Source organism: Artemia sp. Qi Xiang Cuo, chromosome 14 (genome assembly GCF_049724085.1).
Source record: "Artemia sp. Qi Xiang Cuo chromosome 14, ASM4972408v1, whole genome shotgun sequence".
Classification (NCBI taxonomy): domain Eukaryota; kingdom Metazoa; phylum Arthropoda; class Branchiopoda; order Anostraca; family Artemiidae; genus Artemia; species Artemia sp. Qi Xiang Cuo.
In genome coordinates this window covers 13097098-13122669 of record NC_142807.1, presented here as the reverse complement: position 1 = coordinate 13122669, position 25572 = coordinate 13097098, and the positions used below count along the sequence as shown (strand labels likewise).

Here is a 25572-nt window from a genome sequence, read left to right as displayed (position 1 = left end):
TATGGTATTCCCAGTGTTTGAGTTTGGTATGACACTGGCCTCCCCACAACCCAAGGGAGATAAGAAACTCCTTTCAAGTGTTCAGTAACATGTCCCCGCAATACCATACAATCTGAGAACCTCTTACCATGAGAGACTCGCAGCATTAAAAATCCTGACCCTAACCTACTATAAAGAAAAGGTGATATCATCACAGCAATTCAAGCATCTAACAACCTATCCCACTTCAAGCCATCTCCCCATCAAACCAAACCAAAGAATCTGGAGGAACTCCTCAAAAATTTTCCAACAAACTACTAACCACAGAGAACACTATCTTTTCTACCCCAGCCATGTTGCTCTGCTTTGAAACTCCCTAAGAAATAAAATCTCAAACCCTTGTCATTCAAGTAAGGTGTAAATAAGGACAGGGAGCAGAAGGAGTGGCATCTACACTGGAATGTCTCTATGTCCTAAACGTAAACTTTTAAGTCAACACTGACAGGGTGATTTAAGGCAAGGAGAAAAGAGCTGATGTAATCACTACTTACACAATTTTACAAAACCACATTAAACTCCTTCATTTAGACCCAAACCCAAGGACTTTCAGCCATTACCACAAATTTATGGGTAGGATTCAGTTCAAAACATTCAGAGCTTTATACTTGTCAAATATGTTGGTATCACTATTGAAATCTCTCAAGTGAAAAAACTTTTAGTTCCATGCAATTCTGTTTCTATGATTTTTGTCTGGAGTAGGGGGCTACACAAAAAAATTGCAAAACATGTCAAATATTTGTTTATATCCATTTTGGTTACTTTTTTGCAAGCTGAAATTTCAGGTGGGGTTTCAAATTTTGTACACCCTCCCCCCCCCTCTGTTGTGGCCTTGCTTTTGTGTCTATCAGCACATTCAAAAATGGTGTAGATACCAGTTGATCTAATAAATTGTGGGGTCTAGGCTGGGAAGCTCCTAATCAGTAGTGAAAGCTAAATGTATTTAGTATCTACCATACTTATTCTGTCAAGGTTATCACCTGCAGCAACATCTACAGGTGTGGTTTTGCCTTGTTGTTTACAAATGTGATTTTGGTTAGTTTAAAGTAGTCACTAGATATATCCTAGGAAGGTTTTTCTGCCATGTTAATGAAACTTTTAGATAAGAATAATTCAGGTCTGGGGCTGGGGAGATTCTAAGCTCTTACATCTGGGGGTAAATTTATGGATGAATAGATACATTTGCTAGCTGAAAAATGGACAGTCTATAGAATACAAATTTTAATTCTGGTTTCAGGGCCTGAGGAACATTTACAAGGGTAACCATTAGTTACCCTTGTAAATGTTCCTCAAGTCCTCTTGCAATGGGGTTAGGGCCATGATATTCCCCTGGCTTATATATAAGACTTTGTCAATTATATTGGCTTGGATTTATTTTTGTACCTATTTCTGATTAACAGTTGGTCTATAAAGAAAAATTATAACAATTTAAAAAAAAAATAAGCAAAGTTTTGTATATAGGATAGTTTAGACTTATATTTACCCCTAGACTACATGGTAGCAACCACTATATTTGCAACTCCATTGAATGGAGAATCAAATGATTCTTATAGGGTCAATTTAAACTCTTGAAGCTACTTAGCTAGAATCAAGGTGGACAAACCACTTTATATATCTTTTTATATTCTTTCTAAATAACTAACCAACTGCTTGAAATAACATTAAGCATATATTATTTAGCCCATAAATTCGCTCAAGCTGGCGGGAGGGGGGGGGCAATTAGTCTATTCTGAATGTAAAACGTTCTAATTTGCCTATTAGTGTTTCAGGTAGTTCAGGATGGGTTTTGCACAATAATATTGTCCCATTACAGAATGTTTCACTCCTTTGTTTTCTCTTTTTTTAGAATTTTAGTTTGTTCATGTAGGCTAATTTTATGTGGCTAGAAATAAATTAGGTTGAAAAAACATGTAGTTTTGATTTCCCAACCAGCATTGTTTCCAAGTAGAATAATCATTGTTGCTGCAAATGCTCCCCCCCCAGTTACAAGCCTCAAATGGAAAGCATTGCATCTGTACATTCTGTTGAAATAACATTGAACATATTTTATTTAGCCCATCAATTAATCTATTCTTGATGCAAAACATTCTAATTTACCTATTAGTGTTTTAGCTAGTTCAGGAGGGGTTTTGCACAGGAATTTTGTCCCTTTACAGAATGTTACACTTCTTTGTTTTCTCTTTTTCACTCTTTTTTTTATTTAGTTTGTTCATGTAATTTCATGTAGCTAGAAATAAATTAGGTAGGAAAAAAACATATGCTTTCGATTTCCCAACCTACATTGTCTCCAAGTAGAATAATCACTGTTGCTACAATTGCCCCCCCCCCCCAGTTATAAGTATCAAGTGGAAAGCATTGCATGTGTACAAGATGATGTAGTGAAAATCATCTCAAAATTAACTGCAACACCAAATTGTTCAAAAATCTGATAAATTGGTCCGAATAAGTTGATCTTTTTAATCTTAAGACCTTGCTTGGTATGGGGGTTAGTCATGTAACCTCAAGCTCAGCTGCTAGTTGAGTCTCCCTCATCACAGTCATTAATGATTTTTCATGATGTTTCTTTTCTTTTTCCTTGTTTGTCATCCTTTTTTGTATATGTGTAAGCAAGCTAAAATGATCTTTTCTTAATTCACAGTAATGACACAGAAGAATTGATACTCTACACAAAATACTAAGATGGTGTTAATCACTGAGCATAAAATGTCTAGTGTTGTCATATTGTAGGAATAAGATTGAAATGAAAACACCAAAGCCCTGGTGGAATAGTAAATGCAAACAAATCTTTAAAGAGAAAAACAACTTTGTAAGAAGCTCTTTAAGAAACACTGTTCCCAGCTAAGGATTTTGACCTTGAATGACAAGAAGTGTATCTTAAGCTTTAAACGTTTGTTTCTGGCTTAAATGCTGACTAATCTGGCTATGAGACTGCCAAAGTAAAATGACTCCCTAGACTTGAATAATTTGTTTGTGACTTAAATCTTGAGACTGTCAAAGCAAAAGGACTCTCTAAGCTTTAAGACTCCCTGAGACTTCCTAAGCTTTCACACTTTGTTTCTTACTTAAATTATAAGACTCCCTAAATAAAAAGGACTCCCTAAGCTTTCAACTCTTTTTTTTAATTATGAGACTTCCTAAGCTTTAATCTTTTGCCTCTGACTTAAGTTATGAGACTCCCGAAGCAAAAATTCACCAATTCATAAGCTTGATGCAAAACATGAATACTTTCTTGGGATAGGGTGATAACAAAATAGACAATCATGAGAAAAAATTGATAATATATTTAAAAAAAAATTACTTAGATCATCAGAAGTAAATCCAGGCCAACACAATTAGTAGGATAGGGTATAACTATTGCCCATAAATGATTACTTTGGTTACATTATTCAACCAAATCCTCCTAAATCAGCTTGAAATGGTCATAAGGCAACGTAACTATTATTATTGCTGTTTGTTGAATATTCAGAAAAAAGAAATGAGAAATGGAGAAAAAAGAAATGGAGAGAGCATTAGAACTAAGAAAAAAAGAAGATATATGTATCCAGTAGAATAGTTAAGAATGTAAATAAACAAATGACATGGTATGAAAAAATAACACAATAGCACTGTAACATGATATAAGAAGGAGATATTCACAAATAAAACAATATGCATAGATAGCACAATTGAAAAGACTAGAAAACAACTTTTTCACATGGTGACGCAATGGTCTGCATAGTGCAGTTACCAATCTCCTGACTCTGCCTTTGACTGAAAGTGCAATGTGTGGTTGGGGCAAATCATCTGATGCTTCCCGTGTTTCTTTCCAAGATTTCTTCTGTTAGCCATTTGGAGCTGGGTCGACTCTGGCTGAGCTTACAGAGTCACAACACAGATCCCTGTTCTAAACAAAATGATCTGCAACAGAAGGACTCAAACCCCTGCCCTTATAGAAACAGGATTGCAGACACAGAATATAAAACTAAAATTTACTACAAATAGCCTTAAATTAGCCTTATTGCAGAAAAAGTAATTCCAAAGTATCTTAGCTTTTTGTTTTACTTATTTTTGATTGCTAAATTTTTATTTATTACAGGGAACGCAACTTCGTCTCATTGCAACCTCGAGAGCTCAGCTTAGTGAAAGTCTTTATGTTGTAAGTTGTATCTGTGTTTATTTCAATTGATCAGTCTATAGTGATCTACTGAAGTCTTGTTACTCTGCACTTTTAAACATCTTCTTTCTCAAATGGGGTGTCTTTTCTTTGGCTGCTATGATTGTTTCAATAAAAGTTTATTGTTCATTATGTTTGGAATGCTCATTATTAAATTTGGTCAATTTCCACTATTTTCTTAGATGTCAGTTCTCCAAGTAAAACGGCCAGTTTTAATTGTTCTGTAAGACCAGCAAAATATGCAGGCTTTCTTATTATAGTGAATTTAAATGATGTGATGTGTTTGTGTTTTTTTACCTGATTCGCCCTATGTCAACCATTTGGTTTTGGGTGAATCATATTGATTTTTGTATGTAAATTGTTGTTAAAGTTAAATAAATTTATCACCATAAAAAAAATATCCATACCCCACATTTTTACTTTCAGTCTAAAACAAATTCAATTTCTGTTTAATTTTGTAATTTATCAAATGCCCTTAGCACTACCCCATTGTGCTAAGCACTACCCCATACTATTAAGTAACTGGGATGCCAATTCATGAAAATGTAGATAGTACATCGTTGAATAGTACTTGGATAGGGTCTTGTAACATCCATATTCCTCTTTTTATTTGAGTCCAAACAACTAAAATTGTAAAAAAGGTGAAAGTTTTGTTTCATTTTTATATTAAATTTTGTAACCTATGGCGTGATGACGTTTATGTTTTTTTTATATTTTTACGGTTCTGATGTATATTCATTTTCCTTCTATTTGTATTCTTGTCTGTGTGTCAGCTGAGTTACATTACTGATAGACTTACTTGTTGGATGTGTAAAGAGGGGGCAGCTATCTGACAGGGGCCCCCATTGATGGGGGAATATCATTTTTATCATTATTTTGAAAAACGGAAAAATGATCATCCCCCTCCTTCGTGAATTCACGTCAATTTCGTGAATTGGTACCCTTTCTTGCTGATTCAAATTGAAGACTGATGTCAAGTAAAAACTTAGGAATGAATTCACATGTCGCTTCCTGACATTGTTAATAGAGAAACTGTGTTCTCATTAGCATTGATAAAGTTATGATAAAGTGAATTGCGAAATTTCTACTATGTTTGAATTTGCAATGCTTTTCAAATGATAAAAATGTACCAACAAGTCACATTAACAGAGGTAAAATGGATTTAGTAGAAGTTGGAAAAATTAGCCATAATTGAGAAAAAAACAAAAATACTTCAGTACCTCCAGCTCAAGGATAACCTGACATAATTTTATGCATTACTATTGATTTTATATACCAAATCAAAATCTTATCTAAAATTAAGACATGCCAATTAATTTTTAAAAATTTTATGTTCAGAGTTTTATTTACCAATACATACAGGTTGGAAACGCAATATTTTTGTTCTCCCTCGAAATGCTCCATGACCAGGGATACAAAAAAAAAATACAATAAACCAAGAGAACAAGAGATACAAAAAATACAAGAATACAAACAAAAAATATACAAGCAAGCAAATGTTGCACAACCATATACAAATATACAAATATACAAGCAAAAATATACAATACAAACAAACAAGAATACAAATACAAAAAATACAAGAGAACAATAGCCAAACAACATATAAGATTAAAAAAAGACTATACCTGAGGCCCGGGAGTCAAAGCGTATAGAAGACAACCATACACCATGAAAAAAAACACTCAGGGGACACCAACTCCTCAGAGGAAAAAAAAGAACAAAAAGTTATTCTGTTTGATTCTTAACTAAATGGTCCTTAAGAATCCTTTTAAAAGTCCCAAACGAGAAGCATCTCTGTACTGAAGAAGGTAGGGAATCACAGACCTATTGACAAGCAATGAGGGGATTGAAATCTAACCGTATAGTAGGGGTAGGAGGAAGGGAGACATTATGTGAAGAACGGAGGCTATATGGAGCTGAATCAGAAACAAACAGGAGTTTTTTGAAGAGATTTTGGAAAATTTCCGTAAAGCTGAAGAAAGATAAAAGAAGCACAAGAAAGAATGTTAATAGACTGTAGATTTAAGAGCGGGGTTGGTGAGGAACGGTTGGTGTCCATAACCAGGCGCCGTGCTTTATTGTGCATGACAGAAAGTGACCCCAGTATAGAAGGAGAAGTAGACATGCATGCAATGGGGAGATACGAAACGTATGACTGGATAAGGCAGAAAAATGAAGCTTCAGAATAGATCCAGGAAATGTGTGTTCGAGTTTTCGAATGATACCCAAACTCCGTGAGACCTTAACCATAATCATGGCTATATTCTTTCTAAACAAAAGGTTCTCATCAAGCAGGATACCAAGAAACCGGACCACTCGATTTTCTGGTCTACACAAGGAGTCTTGAACCACCTGAAGGTGTGTAAGTAAGTAATGAAGTAACGAAATTACTTTTCAATTTCTAGTAAAAACTAAAACCTTAAAAGGCTGATCTGGAAATGTGAGACATGGGTCATATGGCCTTTAGTCAATATTTTTTTTGCCCTTTTTTCTTTAAGTATCATAAATATTAAATCAAGTTCTATTTTCGTCATTCTTCTTTACAATTCTTCTTTTTTTTATCTTAGTTTATAGGTGTATTCCATAGTGCTTAATACGTTTCGCTAAAATAAGAAGTGGCATTTATTGAAATATTGCCGTATTAATTTCATTCTCACTAAAGTCCAGGCCCACGTGACTTTGAATCTAACATGCAAAATCTTGACATTTTGTTGAAAGTCTTATAACTGTATTTTTTTTTTTTTTTTAATAAAAAATATTTAATTGAAGTAAATGTTTTAGGTCCCTGAATATAGAAAACTTATGTTAATGCGATCTTATTGAGATGCCAATGAAATGCAATGAACACTTTCTTATCTTAGATTTAAATGGATTTGCTTTTAACTTTGTAATATTTTTTTTCAATTTCAGCATAGAGACACTGTTGAAAACAACCCTGATGTTCCATTTGAATTCTCTGAAGATAATAAAAAGGTATGTTCATAAACTTCAAACATTTTCAGCTCAGTTAAAGTAGCATTAAAAAATACTTTTTTCTAATATTATTATTATAAATTTAATAATTAATTAAAAATGTAAAAATTAAACAAAAAAGAATAACTAGTAATCAGAGGCAACGCTATAGTGTTGCCTAGAGTAAAGGCCATACGGCTCCAATGTTTTATTATTATTTAGTATAATTTTGTTTTCAGACGCGCTTCATATGGAATGGGTCATCGTATAAACTTCAAAGGGGGCTCATTCGATTGGAAATAGAGAGTTCTAGTGCCCTTTTTAAGATTCAAAAGTGGTCGGAGAGCAACTAGCCCCCCTCCCCCCCCCCCACGCCCTCTTTTTCCCAAATTTATCCAATAAAAATTTTGAGATAGCCATTTTTTTTTAAAATAGTTCAATGATCACATAATAAAAACTCTTAAGTCGACACAACTCCCAAGGGCCCGGGGGCAGGCATTGTAAGTTATGCTCTGGGGGCGTATATGGTTCTTATGGAAGGAATGCTCGTACAAACTTCAGCGAGGGCTCATTTGATTGGACATTGAAAATTCTAGCTCACTTTTTAAGAGTAAAAAAATATCAGACGGTAACTGGCCCCCCCCCACCGCCCTTTTTTCCCAAATGCATCCAATAAAAATTTTGAGATAGCCGTTTTGTTAAAAATAGTTCAAAGATCAGATAAGAAGAGTCAAGAGATTGAAGGGCAACTAGCCCCCCCCCTCCATGCTCTTTTCCTGAAACCCATGTGCTACAAATTTTGACATAGTCATTTTTTTATTTTATTTTTTAATTGTTCAAAAACTAGATAACAAAAACTCCGGTGTTGGGGGCGGATATGGTTTTTATGAAAGGGATACTCATATAAACTTCAGTGAGGGCTCATTTGATTGGAAATTGAAAGTTCTAGTTCAGGTTTTAAGAGTCAAAAGATTTCTGAGGGCAACTGGCCCCCCCCCCCACACATACACACACCCTTTTTCCCTAAACCCATCCGATAAAAATTTTCAGATATTGATAAAGCTCAAGCCTCTTAAATTTAGTTCACAGAGTATTAAAACTGTATTGAGGGATCAATCAAAAGAAAAGGAAAAAACTGAAAATAGGAGAAAACAATAAAATATGTTCGTAAAGTTCAAACCTTCTAGGTTTGGTTCGAAGGGTATTGGAAACTGACTAGAGGGGAAAGTCAAGTTTTATTTGAGTGTTTTTTCCTGTAGTCAAAAGGAAAAACTTGGTTATTGGAAATAACTAGCTTATTTAAAATATGATCCCAAATTCATGTCATTTTAGTTTGCCACTGCACTGTTTGTAGCCCTGGTGTTGTAACATTTTTGCTTTTTTAAATCAACTGGCCGAAACCACTGTCTGTTCTGCTTCAAATCTTTCAATTTCAGTTCAAAGAGTAGATTTTAGGAAACTGACCAGAGGAGAAAGGTTGCATCTTCTTGAAGGGAATAGTTTCTAGTGATTTCCAATAAAATTCCAAATTGATCCAAGTTTTTGTAATTTTAGTCTGGGCCTTTACATTGTCGATGTCACTAGTATTATCGACATTAACTCTGTACTGTCTGTAGTAGTTCAATGTTTTAATGTGTTGCTCCATACCTTTTGAAAAAGTTTAGTTCATAGTGCTGTGAGCTGACAGTGAAAACTCGATTCTTCTCAAAATTATCAGTGCCATCTATTCTTTTCAAATAAAATTCCATATATGTCTTAAACATCATTTTTCTTAATCTAAATTGTAAAAAAGCTCAAATTAATAACGTAGAATATTAAAAAATATATTTTTAAAAATTAAAGTTGACTAAAATCCTTGTTACCATAATTTATCATTGTTTATGTATATCTTTCATGTTAAGTAACATAGAATTTATTGTACTTGAAACCACATGAACTAAAACTGGGGTTTTAGCTCATGAAATAGTATAGAGTAATGTCTACATTAAAATCGAAAGGAAAAGGAATGAAAAACGGTTAGAACTCTTTTTGAGTAACCTTAAGTTTACATAGCTGCCTTTTTCACCTGCTTTTAACTGTAAGCTCACGTTTCATGCTGGTTCCTCTGCTGCTATGAAATATTCGATCTGAGCTATTGAATAACGCATCTGTTCAACAAAATTAAAGGGATCTAACTCCATCTTCTATCTTCTAACTCCATTTATCCAACTCCATGTTCTTGTTGTTTGTATTTTAATGAAAAGAGTTGACTGATTGAATATGGACTGTTCAGAGCCCTGCTGTATACACTGTGCGCAAGGCCGTACCCAGGATTTTTTTCGGAGGAGGTTTTACTCCAAAAAAAAATTTGGGGGAGGAGGGGGGTATTTACACAAAAAAAACTTAAAACGCATACAAAATTTGTTTATGTCCATTTTTGTTACGTTTTTACGAGTCAAACAAACATTTCGGGGGGGGGGGGGTTCAACCCCCCTGGATACGGTCTTGACTGTGTGCGCGAGGCGTTTTACGTCAGAAAAAAAAATCGAAGCTGTGTGCACCCAAAGTAAGAGTGAAAAGTATATAATAAATAATAAATGTTTATAATAATAATGTTTATAATAATAAATACATAATAAATGTTTTGAATCCTTTTTCGGTTTTCTCTTATATTTTAAGATTTGAGAAACAAAATTAAACACATTTCAAGAAGAACTTTTCAAGAAGTTACAGATACAAAATCGTGCAATACTTTAATCTCAGCAACAAGAGACAAGTTTTTGATAGCTTTCTTTTGTGATAAACTTATATAGTGGGGATGTTATGTTAATTTAATTGTTGTTTGGGATGTTTTGTTGCCATGCTTTTTACAAAATAATACTTAGGTATACAAAAGTTACTTTAAAAATATTTAGCATCCCTCTTTGCTGCAAAGGAAGAGTCTCATTTATACAATTTAAAATGATTTATTTGAGTCTACAATAAACCATTTTAGGGCTTTAATAGGATTCACTTTTATGAAATTTAAAGCTTATTGAATTTAGCTAACAGCGATTTATCAATGCAATTAAGTATCACTTAAACATAAGGAAAGAAAAACGGAGTTGCAAAAGATTTTAAAGGTTTACAAAAAGGGAACTTACGAATAGGGGAGAGGATATTAATCTGGAAAATAATAGGGTACCCAATAAAATTTTATAATTTATTAATTTTACACTTTTTATACGTTTTATAATTTTATAAAAACCTGTGTACCCAGAGTAAGATATTGAAAAAAATACAAATATAGACTAAATATTTTGAATCTTCTTTCGGTTTGCTCTTATATTTTAAGATATGTGAAATGAAATTAAACAAACACATCTAAACATAGAATTTAAAAAAAAGATACATAATCGCACAGTGCTTTAAATCCTATGACAGAAGACAAATTTTTAATGCTTTTTTTACTGAAAATTTTGATGCGGCCAAAACAAAAAAAAAATGATGTCAAATTCGACTATAAAAAAATAGTATATATATGCCACGTCTCTAAATATGAAAACGGTTGATGAAAATATGCATTTTTTTTTGTTTTTTAATGAGGAGAGAAAAAAAAAACTAAATATGACACTTTCCAAAATTACCTTCCCCCTCCCCCCCCCCTCAACATGGTAGCAGGAAGGTTATCTGTTTTAAGGAAATAATTTTGCACTTTAACAGTCAGAAAACATTATTGTCTTGGCTATTTGAAATCATTGCCATTAATTGTCGCATCATTAATATACAATGCAATATTTTCTATTTCTAACAGAATGCCCAACTTGTAACTGACAATTTTCCATGCATTAAGCTCTGATGCTGTTACTGGTGAAAAGGTTCTATTATAACCGGGGACGTGTCGTGAATAGATTCTAGGGCTGGAAAAATACACTGCAAGCTCTATGGGAAAATACTACTACCAAGAATTGATTGCCGCACCAAGCCGTCAGTAGCCGCTCGCTCCTCCACCCAATCTGTTGAAAACTTTGTTCTTTACTATATCCCAAGAATTCGTTTTTATCAGTCCACCGCAGTTGAAGATGGCCTGCATTCTGTTTGGCCAAAAGGACAATTTTTCGTACCCTATCATCTTTCATCTGTAAAACGTGAACCATTTTAATTCCTCTCTCATTATAGCACTAAAAAGTAGTTTTTAGGCTTATTGATCCATGAGTTTAAAAATTGTTATTCGGGGAACTAGCTGCTGGTTACCTTTTTATTGAATTCACAATCCACGGCCACAGTGTTTAGCCATTTTAGTTGATCCATAAGTTTAAAAATTGTAATTCGGGGAACTAGTTGTTGGTAGTTATCTCTTAAAAAATTCACAAGCCACGGCCATTGTGTTTAGCCATTTCAATTTATCCATAAACACAAAAATCGTAATTCGAAACACTAGTAGCTGATAGTTACCTTTTTATTGAAATCAAATGCCACAACCACTGAGATGGCCATTTAGGATCTATGTTAGCCACTGTGTTTAGCCATTTTTAATTGATCAATAAGCCTCAAAATTGTACCTAACCTCGAATAATTAGTGGCTGGTAATTGCCTTTTTAATGAGGTCAATTGCTACAGCCATTGTGTTTTGCCTTTTCGGATCTTTTCTATTTGGATTACAATAACTTTTTTATTCAGGAATAAGGCAAATCTGTCCTTGTAACTTTTATTTTGCAGAACGGAAAAAAATTCCTTACGTGTGTTACGTAATGCACAATAGTATAGATGTAAGAAGTTATTTACCTCAGACCATATATCTCATTAACCTATGGTAGCAGAGTGGGACCCTTTGTGTTCAAGTTTATTCCATGCTGATATACTTTAAGTTTTTGTTATTTTTTAATAACATTGAACAATAGTTCGTTTCAATTAACGCTGGACAAATGTCCAGTGTTCTCGATACTAACGAGATCATCCTGGTTATAATGTCACCTAATTAAACGGGATTTGCTTTTACAGAGAATTGATGCAATTATGAAGATTTACCCTGAAGGGCACGAAAAGGCTGCTGTAATCCCTTTGCTTGACTTGGCTCAAAGACAACATGGAGGCTGGCTACCCATTTCTGCTATGCACAAAGTAGCCGAAATTTTAGAAATGCCGAAAATGAGAGTATATGAAGTAGCCACTTTCTACACAATGTTCAATAGGTAGTAGATGTTTTAAATCCAGCTTAATTCAGTAAACGTCAATTCAAAACTAGCATATTATATTTTGGAACTCTTGCTTATTATTATATATAATATTCTTATTATATATAATTATATATAATATTATATATAATATATATTCTTATATATAATATTCTTATATTATAGCTCTATGAATGTAAATCATGAAACCTTGACTATACATTCGAGCCCCTCCTCCACAGAAAAATTATTAATCCCATCTAGTCCCTCAGCTCGTCTTGCATGCTTTCTGTACTTTGACCAAATGACGACTTGGCTGCTTCTGTCATAAGTGTTTAAACCGTTTTATCGCTGTATTGCTTGCAACACATTTGAACCATGTTTTTCAGTCATTTGAACCGTGTTAGACTGCTAAAGTTTAGATTGCTTCATTTGTCCATGTGGATATATCTGGGATTGCTTCTCTAAAGGAGCTATTCTATCATCTGCATGTGCCGTTTTGTTCATGCTTGGATTCAACAAATAGATAAAACCTAAGGATTCCACTCTGCAAAAAACTTGCAACGTATATCGGGTTCTCGCGGTGCCTGATGTTGTGAACTATGTTCTAAAATAGTTATATTCTGCAGAATTACTTGTGTACTGAAAAGATCGAATTATTTTATAAATAAAATTGTTTAATTTTTATTTGTATTCTTTGAGATTATTTGATGATATCTTTAAGGAAAAGGTACTTAGAACTTTCGGATGACTTTTTTTCTTTAGAAAGGTGCGTTTTCCTTTGGAAATGTGCAAAAAAAAAGTCCTAAGAATATACATTTTCTTAGGAATTGCATTATAAATTAATGGCTAGTAATTCGGCTTGTCTTGTACATGCCTAGTAAATTTCAGGATCAGGAAAGGTTCATCGAATTTCAGGAAATTTCAGGAAAATTTCAGGAAAGGTCATCGAATTTGGCTCAGGATCCTTTATTCTTCAATAAACATACTAAAAAAAAATCTAGAACTTGGCAGAGAAATGGATTCCTCGAGCTGCGGGAGAACTGCGGGGAGATATAGTTTGAAAGTCCTTGACATGATCCATCTCCGAAATTAAATGGTTGTTAATTTGGTAATGACAGGCTAACTGGGAAGGTAGTTTTGCAAAAAAAAACTACCTTACTTTTATCCCCATTAGTAACTAGAATTCAGCTGCAACACATATCTAACAGATTCCTGGAACATTTATATATTATTGACAGACGTTATTAGCCTACAGATAACCTTTCTTTGATTAAATGTCTAATAACTACTGATTAATTATTCACTAGGAGCAATATTGAGCTTTTCTTACCTTGAAAAACACCACTTAGTCGTAACCTCGTGTGGTGATAAACCATCATAAGTCAAAGCCTCTGTTTGACCTTATTGTATTGACCTATCATAAATCAAAGCCTCTGTTTGACCTTATTGTATTGACCTCTGTTTGACTTATCATAAATCAAAGCCTCTGTTTGACCTTATTGTATTGACCTCTTGTTGACCTATCATAAACCAAAGCCTTTGGTTGACCTATCATAAATCAAAGCCTCTGTTTGACCTTATTGTATTGACCTCTGTTTGACTTATCATAAATCAAAGCCTTTGTTGCACTTATTTAAATAAAATTTCTTATTCAGTTAAGCATTGGCATACGTATAAAATACCCATGTTGAGATTTTGCCATGTGGGTGGGTCTGCTTTATCTAAACTATTTACATTTAATATATTAAATTCAATGGTTTAATTACTCAATTTAAGGATCTAATTAACGATCTTTGATTTAATTTCAAATCTAAGTCATTAAATACCTGAATATTTTAATTATTGTATCTAAGTTTGTAATTGAGTGGGACGGTTGAGAAACTAAAGCACAGGTATTTGAGTTTTGTAACTTTTTCAATGTAGACTATGTAGTAGGCTACATTTTCAAAGTAGGCTATGTTTGTCAGGATCCATAAATGTAGTGGATTATGCGGAATACTACCACTACTAACCATTCACTGCAGCACCAAGTCGCCTGAGGCCAACTAGCTACGAACGCTCCTCCTCCATCCCAAGCTGTTCAAAGCCTTCCTCTTTATATCCTCCCAAGAAGTTCTCATTCCCTTAAATATTTCCTTGTGACATCCTCCATCCCCATTCGGGGACGATCTGCTTTTCGTTTGGCCCTAGACGGTTAGCCGACTAGGAGAATCTTTTGCAATCTATCATCCTTCATCTGCAGAACATGTTCTTGTCATTTCATCCTTTCTTTCATTATAGCCCTAGAAAGCGGGATTGAACCACAATTTTCGTACAGCTTACTGTTTGAGATACGGTTAGTTAGTCGGGTACCCAAAACAATCCGTAAGCAATTTCTCTAGGAAACATCTAGCGAATACTCCTCTATTTTTCGGAGCGCCCCCGCTTTAGAACGATACTACTGTCATCACTGTAGCCTCCAACATTCTAATCTTGCTTCGCACTTATTTTCCTATTCTTCCAAACCTTTTTCAACTGTGAAAAACACCCCGGGCCTAAGCTATTCCACTTTTAAAATCTCCACTGTAGCCACCGTCCTTACTAAAAACACTAACTAGGTTGGTGAAGCTGTCCACTTGATCGCTCTTCTTGTTACCCAGCATTACCTCTTCACCTTCACCTTAACTATTAGGGATTTAGTCTTCTTAACATTAAGTTTGAAACCCATACCTACGCTCTGAAGTCACAAAACCACCAAATATTCATTCATTTGCCAACGTTTTCATCTAGAACGCTCAAATCACCAGCATAATCTAAGCCTAAAGAGATCCACTTCTCCATTTGAGTCTGCCCTCTCCCATAGCCTTTGCAGTATTCGTTAAGACTAAGTTCATTAAAATAATCCATGTAAATGGGGACTTAACGCATTCCTGCTTGACTCCTGATTCAACAAAAAACCTGACCCTTGACTATTCTACTTTTAACATCTTCACAGCACCCACCGTCTTTACTAATAACACTACACATGTAAGTGAAGGTGTCCACTTGATCAATCTTCTTGCTCTTCGTCTCTTCATCTTCACTTATTCATAGACTTACCGACTTAGTCTTCTTGTTATTAATTTTCAAGGATACTCTTGCACCCTAAACTACGTGAAATAGGAGGGTAGGTGCAGACAGACGAGTATATATTTTCATTATTTTATGACACAATTTTTAGACTACAGAATTGTGTCCTGTTGTTGCCGTTCACGATGATTACATTATCATGGCCATGTATCTTCCCTTCTAATAATTATTTATTGTAGTTTCATTATAATTATAATATACACTTAAAGTATAAGAAAAATATGTGTATTAGAAAAATATAAAAATGTTCTAAAAATATAATATATTTTTACTCTTTCTTCAGGAATCCAATCGGAAAAAATTTCATTCAAGTATGTACAACAACGCCGTGTTGGTTGCGTGGCTCCGAGGATGTCATGAATTGTCTCAAGAAGAAACTGGGTATCAACAATGGGGAAACGACTACAGATGGCATGTTTTCTTTGCTTGAAGTCGAGTGCCTTGGTGCTTGCATTAATGCTCCAATGATGCAGATTAATGATAATTATTATGTAAGTGATGTTTACGTTGACCGTGGGGCTTTTTGTGGATTCTGATTCCCGGAAAGTGTAATTCTAGGCAGAAATTCTCAAGTTTTCTTTGCTGGGTGGATTGAAAAATGATAGTAGAAGGGAAACAACGTCATTTTACAAATAAATAACGACATTAGTTCTTACCTGAGAGTAAATTATCGTTCCGATCCAAAAAATAAGTTGATTAATTCAAGATCAGTTGTAGGGAAAGTGTTTTTCCTTTCCCCGAAATCTCGACATTTTTAAACTTTCACCTCTAACTTTTTATGCTAAGTATATAAGTTACGTGATTTTGCAGGGTATTTTTCAATCTGTGCCACTCTTCCCGGTGATTATGTGTCCCTTCTACATAAATTCCGGTGTAATTATCGGGGGCTAATTTCCGGTGTAATTGTCGGGGACTAATTAATAGTCTGTTTGTTTTTCCCAAATGCATTAGGCCGGGTTTCTTTTCTCTCTAAAAAAAAACAGAAAAAAGGGCCGGGTTTCTTTTCTCTCAAAAAAAAAGAAAGAAAAAAAGGCATTTATGAAATAGGGGGTTTAGAAGGACAAAGCTTATGACATGTGCCCCTGATTTAATAAAGCATGCACCAATTAGAGAGGGAATGTAAAAGATCAACTAGAAATACCTCAACAAAGAGCCACTTTTTCGTTTAATCCAAACACTATATTTACCAAATTCAAAAATCGAAATGAAAAACCTTTATAAAAAAATCACACTCTTTAGTTTCAACATCGTATTTCTAACCTAGCGACGAGGAAACTGGCAGATATGTACCCACAAATTTATTCTCAGGACCGAAATTCGTCATAGACAAATTGTTAAAAAACGGAAAATTGGGATTGTTTGTTAAAAATAAACAAACAAAAAATCAACTGGAGTAACAGTATCATCCAAAGCATGATAAGCTTTTTATTGTCGTCACTTCAATGAAATCAGTGTCTCACCTATTCTAACCAAACCAGACCCGGTAAATACAAAATAACAGCTATTAGGCTGTCAGGCAAAAATTTTCTTCCATGTGCAGCGCCATCTTGAAAACGACTGCGTTCAACGATATAATACGATAACATCAAACAAGCAAAAATGTCAATAATTTCGAACTGTAAGCAGTTTCAGAATATGAAATATAATGTGTTTTATATGTTGCGTTTTTTTTTTTAACAAATTGGATGAGAATTATTAGACTTTGAAATTAACCATGATACTTCCTGAGACCCTCCCTCCATGCTTGCTTGCAAAATTTTGTGAAACGTTGTTCGTCCGTTTTTTTTATTTATGTATTTCTAATACCTTTTGAGGCATAATACCTTTGAATTTTTTTTTGAATTATTTGCCATGGTGAATATTGACTGTTGAGCTTAGTATAAGCTCAGGCATAATACCTTTGAAGTTTTTCTAGGCATAATACCTTTGAAGTTCTTTTTTTTAATTATTTGCCATGGTGAATAGTGACTGTTGAGCTTAGTACAAGCTAAGGCATAATACCTTTGAACTTTTTTTAGGCATAATACCTTTGAAGTTTTGTTAGGCATAATACCTTTGAAGTTTTTTTTGAATTATTTGCCATGGTGAATAGTGACTGTTGAGCTTAGTATAAGCTCAGGCATAATACCTTTGAAGTTTTTTTTTAATTATTTGCCATGATGAATAGTGACTGTTGAGCTTAGTATAAGCTCTCGTATCATCTCAAATTTTACTAGGTTGCGAAATGTTATAATTTAAAAGTGAAAAATAATGCACTTATTAATTCAGATTTTCTCTTTTCTATTATAATATTTTGCAATCTAATAAAATGTTAGATGATATCATACTTGTTCAGCGCTTGGCTTTTGCACAAGCATTAAATAAAATGAATTCGATTTAGTTTCTTGGATGGTCATTCAATGTCAGATTTTTATTCAGTTACCCTTTCACGGCTACTTTGAAAGGGTGGTGCTTGTATTTTATGGTTTATGGTGCTTTTTATGGTTTAGTTTTATTTATTGTAGTGGTTATTTTTATGGTCTTTTATTGTTTTTCTGTTTTTGTAGTGATAACGGTTCAGCCAAAATATTTGCATTGCATTTCATTTTCGCTGGCTGTAAATATCCTCTTTTTTTTTTCTTCTTTTCGAGTTTTTTCTCATCTAGTATAATCTTGAAAGTGATATTCTTGTTATTCTTCAAAGAGTGGGTCAGTTCCCCTCTGCTCCGCCGCCCTTGACATTATAAGAAAACATCGTACCTTGGGGACGACCCAAGGTACAGTAACCCTACCTGGAGATACAACCTAGACAAGAGTTGTTTTAAGTTATTCAAGACGAAATCAATAAGAGTTCCAAATAGGAATAGGTCCTTTTATTAGACAGTGAAACAAAAATATAAACAGCGACTCTAAATATTTCGATGACACAGTCGGTCATCATCATCAGTAAAGTTACAATCATGTCAAAATTAAAACAAACTGTATTTATACCAAACAAAATAATCACTTCAGGGTCAAAGCAAGTTACCGGTTTGTTGACTTAAAAAGTTCACTGACTGTTCTTGAGTTTTGTAATACTGCGTTGAATAAAGGTGGTTCAAATTTCTTCAAAATTGTAGGTCAAAGAAGGTTACCGGTCCGTTGACTTAGAAAGTTCACTAACTGTTTTTGAATTCTGTAATACTGCGTTAAACATTCTTCTAATAGCAAATGAAATGTTGCTAACTGTATAAATACAGTTTGTTTTAATTTTGATACGTTACTAACTCTACTGATGATGATGACCGACTGTGTCATCGAAATATCTTTGTTTATATTTTTGTTTCACTGTCCAATAAAATGACCTATCCCTATTTAGAACTCTTATTGATTTCGTCATAGAAAAGGCAGTGTGGTCATGGGGGAAAATACTACGGTTATTCAAGAAATACTAGTAATCAGGATAAGATAGCTGGTAGTATTTTTCCTTGGATTTAAAAATGTATATACACTAAAATCATTTCGTCTGGGACAATCATGTTCCTCATTTGCTTCCCCGCACTATGGCACCGACGAGGAAGTTTAAGGAAACCCTTTTTGCAGGTCCCCCCCCTCGCTTTTTGTCCCCCCTCTTTAGTATACTTTATTTCCTTTGTAATTGCAGGAAGATTTAACAGTTAAAGACACTGAGGAAATCATTGATGATTTAAGGGCTGGAAAAGAGCCAAAAGCTGGCCCAAGGTAAATATTGTAGCTTTTTTCTAGTTAATAATGGAACAATTAGAACTTAAAACCCTCTGGAAAAAACAGAGCTGATAGTAATTTCATCATCTGTACATTCTAGTTACTTACTTTCCATAAAACATAAAAAAAAATAAAGATCCTCCTGAGCCATTGCTGGCGCATAGGGCGTGGAGTTGACGTTTCAGTTGCTAGAATAAACATAAAACCTAGTTCCTTGAAATTTGTTCTCACTCTGTTTCTTTTGGTTTTCGATTTTCAATAAGACTTTGATCTCATAGAAATTCAGATGTCATCCGACTAACGGTCTAATATTTTAGCCCATTTCCATTGTACTTCAGTATTTGATTGTTCGGCTATAAAATTGCCACATCTTCAAATTAAATTCGTCTCTTTTTTCTTCTCCTTCTTGATGAATGACCAAAGTATGGTCAAAGTCAACTTGAGCCCATAAAACCTAATAATGGAACGACATTGTGTTGAAGTTTTTAAATACGTCATTTGTATCCTTATAATTACAAAATTTTTTCTTGTAAAGGTAAAAATTGCTAAAAATATATGAGTAGAGATGATAAACAAATGAATATAAAAATAATATATAAAATAGGGTTAAACCTTCAGCCAAATTAAAACAAGAGTTGGCAATAGGAGATTTGGTTGTTGTGTTACTCTTTTTACATCTTCTTCTTTTCTTTTTGAGAAACTTCATCTACAAAGAAATGCCACCTTTTTACAAATTAGATTTAATTGTAATATGGGAAAAAATATGATGTCATCCTAGAAAACCAGCAAAAATTTATGCTTTAATTCATTTTGCTGTTAAAAAGTTAATATTTTTTCGAAAAATATAGAAATTGCAACTTACAAAAATACCATATTTCTAACCATCGTTGAGAAAGGAGGAACAGTGTTTACTGTATGGGTACTCAAGTGTGACTTTGAGACGAATGTTCAAAGAAAAAATCCAAAATACAATGCCCGATATGGATGATCAAAAAGCTTTTATACAAAATATTTGAGTTTTGTTAAAAAAAAAGGTATTTGACGGACAATCACACACAGTCACATCGAAATTGACGTTATAAAAAGTTATATAAAATAATTGAAAAAAAAACTGTATTATCAGTTATATTTTCCGCTAAAAAAATCATTCAAAATTCTAACTCTAATTATTTTCAGACAAACTTTAATCCAAATGTTTTAATTCAATGGCATACATGACATTAAACCAAACTATTTCATATTTATAATCAATCTTGGCAGAGTAGAAGATTTCCAAAGTTATGGAAGCAGGCCATTATTGTACCGGTGCCTAAGCCAGAAAAACCTCCCAAAAGAGCGGAGTCTTATAGACCTATGTCAATTTTACCGGTCCTCGGTAAACTCTCAGAGAAAACAATTCATAAGAGACTGGAATGGTCTGTCGAATCTAACCAGTTACTACCAAGGTCCCAATGAGGTTTTCGTCAGGATAGATCCACTGTGGGCAATATAGTCCTCCTAGAAGCCGCTATGAGACAATCCACAGAGCAAGGAAAGATTTTAATTGTCGTGTTGGTGGATTTTGAGACTGCTTTTGACAATGTTGATAAAACTTTACTCTGCAGAACTCTTAAAAATATGGACTCCCCAGAGGGGGTTATCGAAATTTTAGACAATTACCTATCCGACAGGCATTATAAAGTTAGAGTCAATAGAGAATGCTTTAATGTATATCCAGTGCATAAAGGACTCCCGCAGGTGTCATCACTTAGCCTTTTATTGTTCACTTTTGTTTCTGTCTGATTTAAAGTTCAGCTCTGATAATGCTTGCAAAGCAGAGTTTGCTGACGATCTTTTGATTTGGAGCTCAGGGTCCAATACAAATGATATGGCAACAGAATTAAACCAAATGATGAAAGAGCTATGGGCCTTTTCTGTGGCTTATTCTCTTCCAGTATCAGCATCAAAGACTAAGGCAACTATATTTTACAAAAGAAAAGGATTTTTCCCTCCCAAAATATGGATAAATGGAAGCCTCCAAAACATGGCAATAAAAATAGCCTTTAGTTTTCACAACCATACCCCAAGTCATAAGGTCCGGGCATTAACTGGTATGCCGCCTGTGCAAGAAAGGAGGAACATGCTGGTAATCAAGTATTACACAAAAATCGTAGCAATTGGTGAATTGCATGGTTTTTTTTTCAAAAACCTTAAGTAATAATTGTTCAATGAATAATAGCTGGCATATCCGCTCTTGGTTTCTTTTCACTGAACTAGTTTCCAACTGGAATAATGATGCAGTGCGTTGCTTTTTACACCTTCAGCCTCCAAAATGGAAGTTTAATCCTATTCATGTATTCACTGAGCTTATAATGGATAAGAACTCAAGTTTTCTCACCACTCAGAGTAAGTTAGTTTTCAGACAGATAATCTTAAATGATTACCCTGATTTCCTACAAATCTACACAGATGGTTCGGTAGAAGGGTCCAAAGCTGCTTCAGCCACGACAATCCCAAGCTAATCTTTGAATATTTGTACATAGCTGCCAATTAAAGCTTCCATCCTGACTGTTGAGATTAAAGCTATAATTGAGGCACTTAAGGTAAAGCAAAACCCCCACTATAAAAAAAGTGCGTTGGTTTTTCAGACTCAAAGTCAGCTTTACCATTTATTTCTAAAGTACACAAATCAGCACCGGACTCAGATCTGCATTACCTTCGGAGCCTTCTCTTTGTCCTTCAACAGAGAAATATTATCATCCAGTTTCAACATATTCCAAGTCATCAGGGCATATACTATAATGAAATTGCTGATTTGCTGGCGAATTCTACAGTGGATACACCCATTTCTATAAACGTCAGGTCTCTCACTCTACGTGACACAACCCGACATAGAATACCTCAAAAACAGTTCTTTCCTCCTATTCTGATCTTCCCATATCGGGAAACTAATGTTCTTTATTTCAGAATAAACAGTTACTCTCTGATTTTAAGAAAGGAAGAACATGAATGGAATAAAAGGGACGACCCAAACTTCAGATTTTGTTTAAAAGGGCCTGAGACTTTATAACACATAATTTTTCAGTGCTATTGCACGGCATACCTGACAGCAAATATGAAACGTACATCTGAAAGACTGAAGACGAATAAAGATATCGACGAGCTATTTAAAGCCAATTATAATGCAACAGATGAAAGTATAATGCAACAGATGTAATGCAACTTGTACAAAAGCATAATTGATTTTCTTGTGGATACTAATATTGTTTGAAGAAAGCAAAGTGAGTACAGAGCGAGAGCGAGTAGCAAGAGCCGAATAGGTACAAGCCTGCCTCCATGCCTTAAATTGCTGGGAAATGGCAGCTCGAGTACTCATACTTCCCACAAAACCATCCTATTCCATTATGAAACCTCCTAGAAGCCGAAAGGAGTCTGTTATTGACTCCAGGTGCTGTTTTTCGAAAGAAAAAGAAGGCATTGTAATATCAAAGACAAAATTATCTACAAAAAAAAGATTCCTGAATAAATCCAAAATTTCGTATCTTGTTATGCTTGTAAGAAAGAGAAAAAAAAAATCAAAATATGTTGCCAGATGTGAATGGCCAGAAAGCGTTTATACAAAAAAAAGAACCGGGTTACTATTACAAAATTTTTTAAGGGCAATCACGCCTAGCCCACATCGAAGCTGCCGTTACGAAAGGTTATATTACTATTACTATATTGTTTAAAAAAAGATGAGAGAGAAACAATACTAACTGTTACATCTTGAGCAAAAAAAAAAACTATTCAAAATTCAATTCAAATGCTCAAATTCAATGATACTGCAATATCTAAAACAAAATTGTCTGCTGAGAGAAAATGCTTGTATAAAAATCAATATCGTATCTGGAGTTGTTCATTTATTAGAATTTCGAAAAAGAGGATCAGATTTTAATGCCAGATGTACATGGCCAGAAAACATTACAAACCTTTTGAAGGGCAATTACGCTTAGCTCATATTCAAGTTGCCGTTATAAAAGATTATATTAAAAAGATGAAAAAAACAGTACTATCAGTTACATCATCAGCTAAAAATTATTTAAGATTGTGACCCTGATGTGTTTAAATTGTTAAACATGATCTCTTTAGAAAGTACTACTTTTATAAAATCACGGGCATTAAAATGTTTTATTCCTTTTTCGAAAGAAACTAGGCAAATTCATTATCATCACAAATCGTGGGGATAGCCATGATGGGTGCGGGTAGGGTGTCATGCCTGTCCCACAACTGGGCGTAGATCGAGTCTTAGAAGAGGGTATTGATGGATGAGTTAAAAACTCAGGTCCGAATGTTTCTTTGGCAGTTTTTGACAAATCTTTTGGTAAAATTATTCCCTCGTCCCGTCTGTGCCCCCCCCCCTGAAAATTTTTGTCACGCTTTTGTTTCTTTTCAATTAATGTTGTATTTGCAAGTAAGAGGCATAGAAAAATATTTGAAAATAATTAGGGTATACTTTAATTTGACCAACAATGGAGAGATTGTCCTCAAATCATACTTTATTTTGAAAAGAATGTCAGTGCTGCCGTGCGGCACCTGATGTCAGTTCTAAAAGCGATTATAGAAAAGACTGGAGGCATCAGCAAACTTAATTTGTTTTTGATTATAGACATTGACGTCGCTTTTTCTTTTTTTAGAAGTGGGAGATACGCTTGCGAGCCCTTGAATGGTTTGACCACTTTGACAACACCTCCTACAGGTCCTGGATTCAAAGTAAGGTCGGATTTATAAGGAAAATTATATTTTGAATACTTGTTGTAAAAATGTATAAAAATAAAGAAATATATCTTAATTATCTTGTTAACGCATTACTAATTATAGGCTTAGGCCTTGTTTTGAACAAAAGTTTTCTCCTTATAATAGCATAAATGGTGTATTCTATCTTCGATGTTTCGACTGTATTTGTCTCCTTTGTTGCCAATACTAAAGGTTTTTCCAGGTCCTGTATTTTTCCATACATTATATGGTGCCCGACGATTAGGATAGGTGTACCCTTAAAAAGAAAAACATATATAGGAAAGCTTTGAAAATAAATTGAACTCGAATTGTAATGTAATTTGAAGCGTCGATTAACACTAGTTGACAAAGTTATTTTTTTATAAAAAACTGAATAATAAAACTAATGCATTTTTAACCCTGAATTCAGACACGTAGTCAAAATCTTCCTACCAGGCATAATTTCTCTCTGAAAGAACTGACTTTTAAAAATTGATTTTGGCATTTCTTTAACCTGTCATAAGCAGCCTTTACCTCGTAGCAATTGTGCCCAAGCTGTATTCAAGGAACTCTAGTTGTAATATTATGCTCAATAAGGCTACCTTAAACATGACATGTTTTTTTCGATATTAAATGTATGCAGAACTGTAATTAGAGAAGGCCTGCTGAAACTTGAATTTATGCTTATTGTATTGAAATGTATGCAGAAGAGGTAAAATTCATTTCCTACTTTAAAAGTTTTTTTCTTTTATTTTTCTTATTACTATAGTAGCATAATTTATTTTTCACTCGGGTGAAAATTGAAGTAAAATGAAAAAACCCTTCCAGAGAATTATAAACAACACATTGCACAGCCAAAGATGGAGTATTTACGACGTATTACCAAACTAGAATTTTGCCCTCTTGAAAGATCATCCTCACCATGGTTATGATGATGAGAAAGATGAAAGGGTATTAGACAGATCAAAACTTGTTGCACAAACTAAGAAAGGGTAAGCACAGAGAGAATAATATTTTGTATTATTCTTTGTACTTTTATGCACTTTGTACTTATAAGCACAGAGAGAATAATACTTTTACTCTAGTCATACCATCGTCTGTCCCTCTTCTTATATTGCTGTTTGCCAAACCAATACGGAGAAAACGCGGAGGTAATGCAGAGTCAGATTACGGACAAGAGGAGACAACCCGCACTGATTACTTGAAGAATAGTTTTTTAAGATACTGCATATCAGCGTTGCCAACGCGGGACAATTGTACAATTTTTGCTACAATTTAGAGGTCCTGGTACAAAGAATTTTTATATTTGAAAACTTTTTGGCACAATCAAACTTTCTGGTACATTTTGATTTTACTTGCTCCATTTTGACTCAAACATCTATTCCAAGTTGTAGCTAACCGAAAATGTTCTTTCTTATTATGGGAATTTTTAAGCTATTGTTCAGATGGTACACATTAATCTCTTGTGGTAGAATTCTAGTCGGAAAACTGGCACAGTTTACTTCAAAGCGTTGGCAACGCTGCTGCATATCTATTTGGAATGTTTACCCAAGGTATGCTGTTCCTGAAAACTTGTCTGGCGATTCCTTTAAAAATAAGACCAACAAATACAACACAAACTAAAGCATGGATAACGGATTATCTTACAAATAGAACCCAAGAGGTTGCAGTAGGTGATGCTCGTCATCACCTATGTCTGTCATAAGTGGAGTTCCACAAGACAGTTGCCTTGGACCAGTACTCTTCTGCCTT

At 34.2% G+C, this 25572-nt stretch overlaps 2 protein-coding genes across 2 annotated transcripts in view; one reads left to right on the top strand and one right to left on the bottom strand.

Moving 5' to 3' along the window:
- LOC148944154 (NADH dehydrogenase [ubiquinone] flavoprotein 2, mitochondrial-like) overlaps positions 1-23896 on the top strand; it is a 28475-nt gene extending 4579 nt beyond the window's left edge. The window contains exons 2-7 of the mRNA XM_089099670.1: positions 4112-4171; positions 7103-7165; positions 12104-12294; positions 15671-15878; positions 19010-19086; positions 23742-23896. Of these exons, the coding sequence (XP_088955796.1) occupies positions 4112-4171; positions 7103-7165; positions 12104-12294; positions 15671-15878; positions 19010-19086; positions 23742-23835 (693 nt within the window). The 3' untranslated portion in view covers positions 23836-23896. The remainder of the gene's footprint in view (positions 1-4111; positions 4172-7102; positions 7166-12103; positions 12295-15670; positions 15879-19009; positions 19087-23741) is intronic.
- The window catches only part of LOC148944153 (chromosome transmission fidelity protein 8 homolog), a 32427-nt gene continuing 30751 nt past the window's right edge, over positions 23897-25572 (bottom strand). Inside the window, exon 3 of the mRNA XM_089099671.1 lies at positions 23897-24097. Coding sequence (XP_088955797.1) covers positions 23897-24097 — 201 coding nt within the window. The remainder of the gene's footprint in view (positions 24098-25572) is intronic.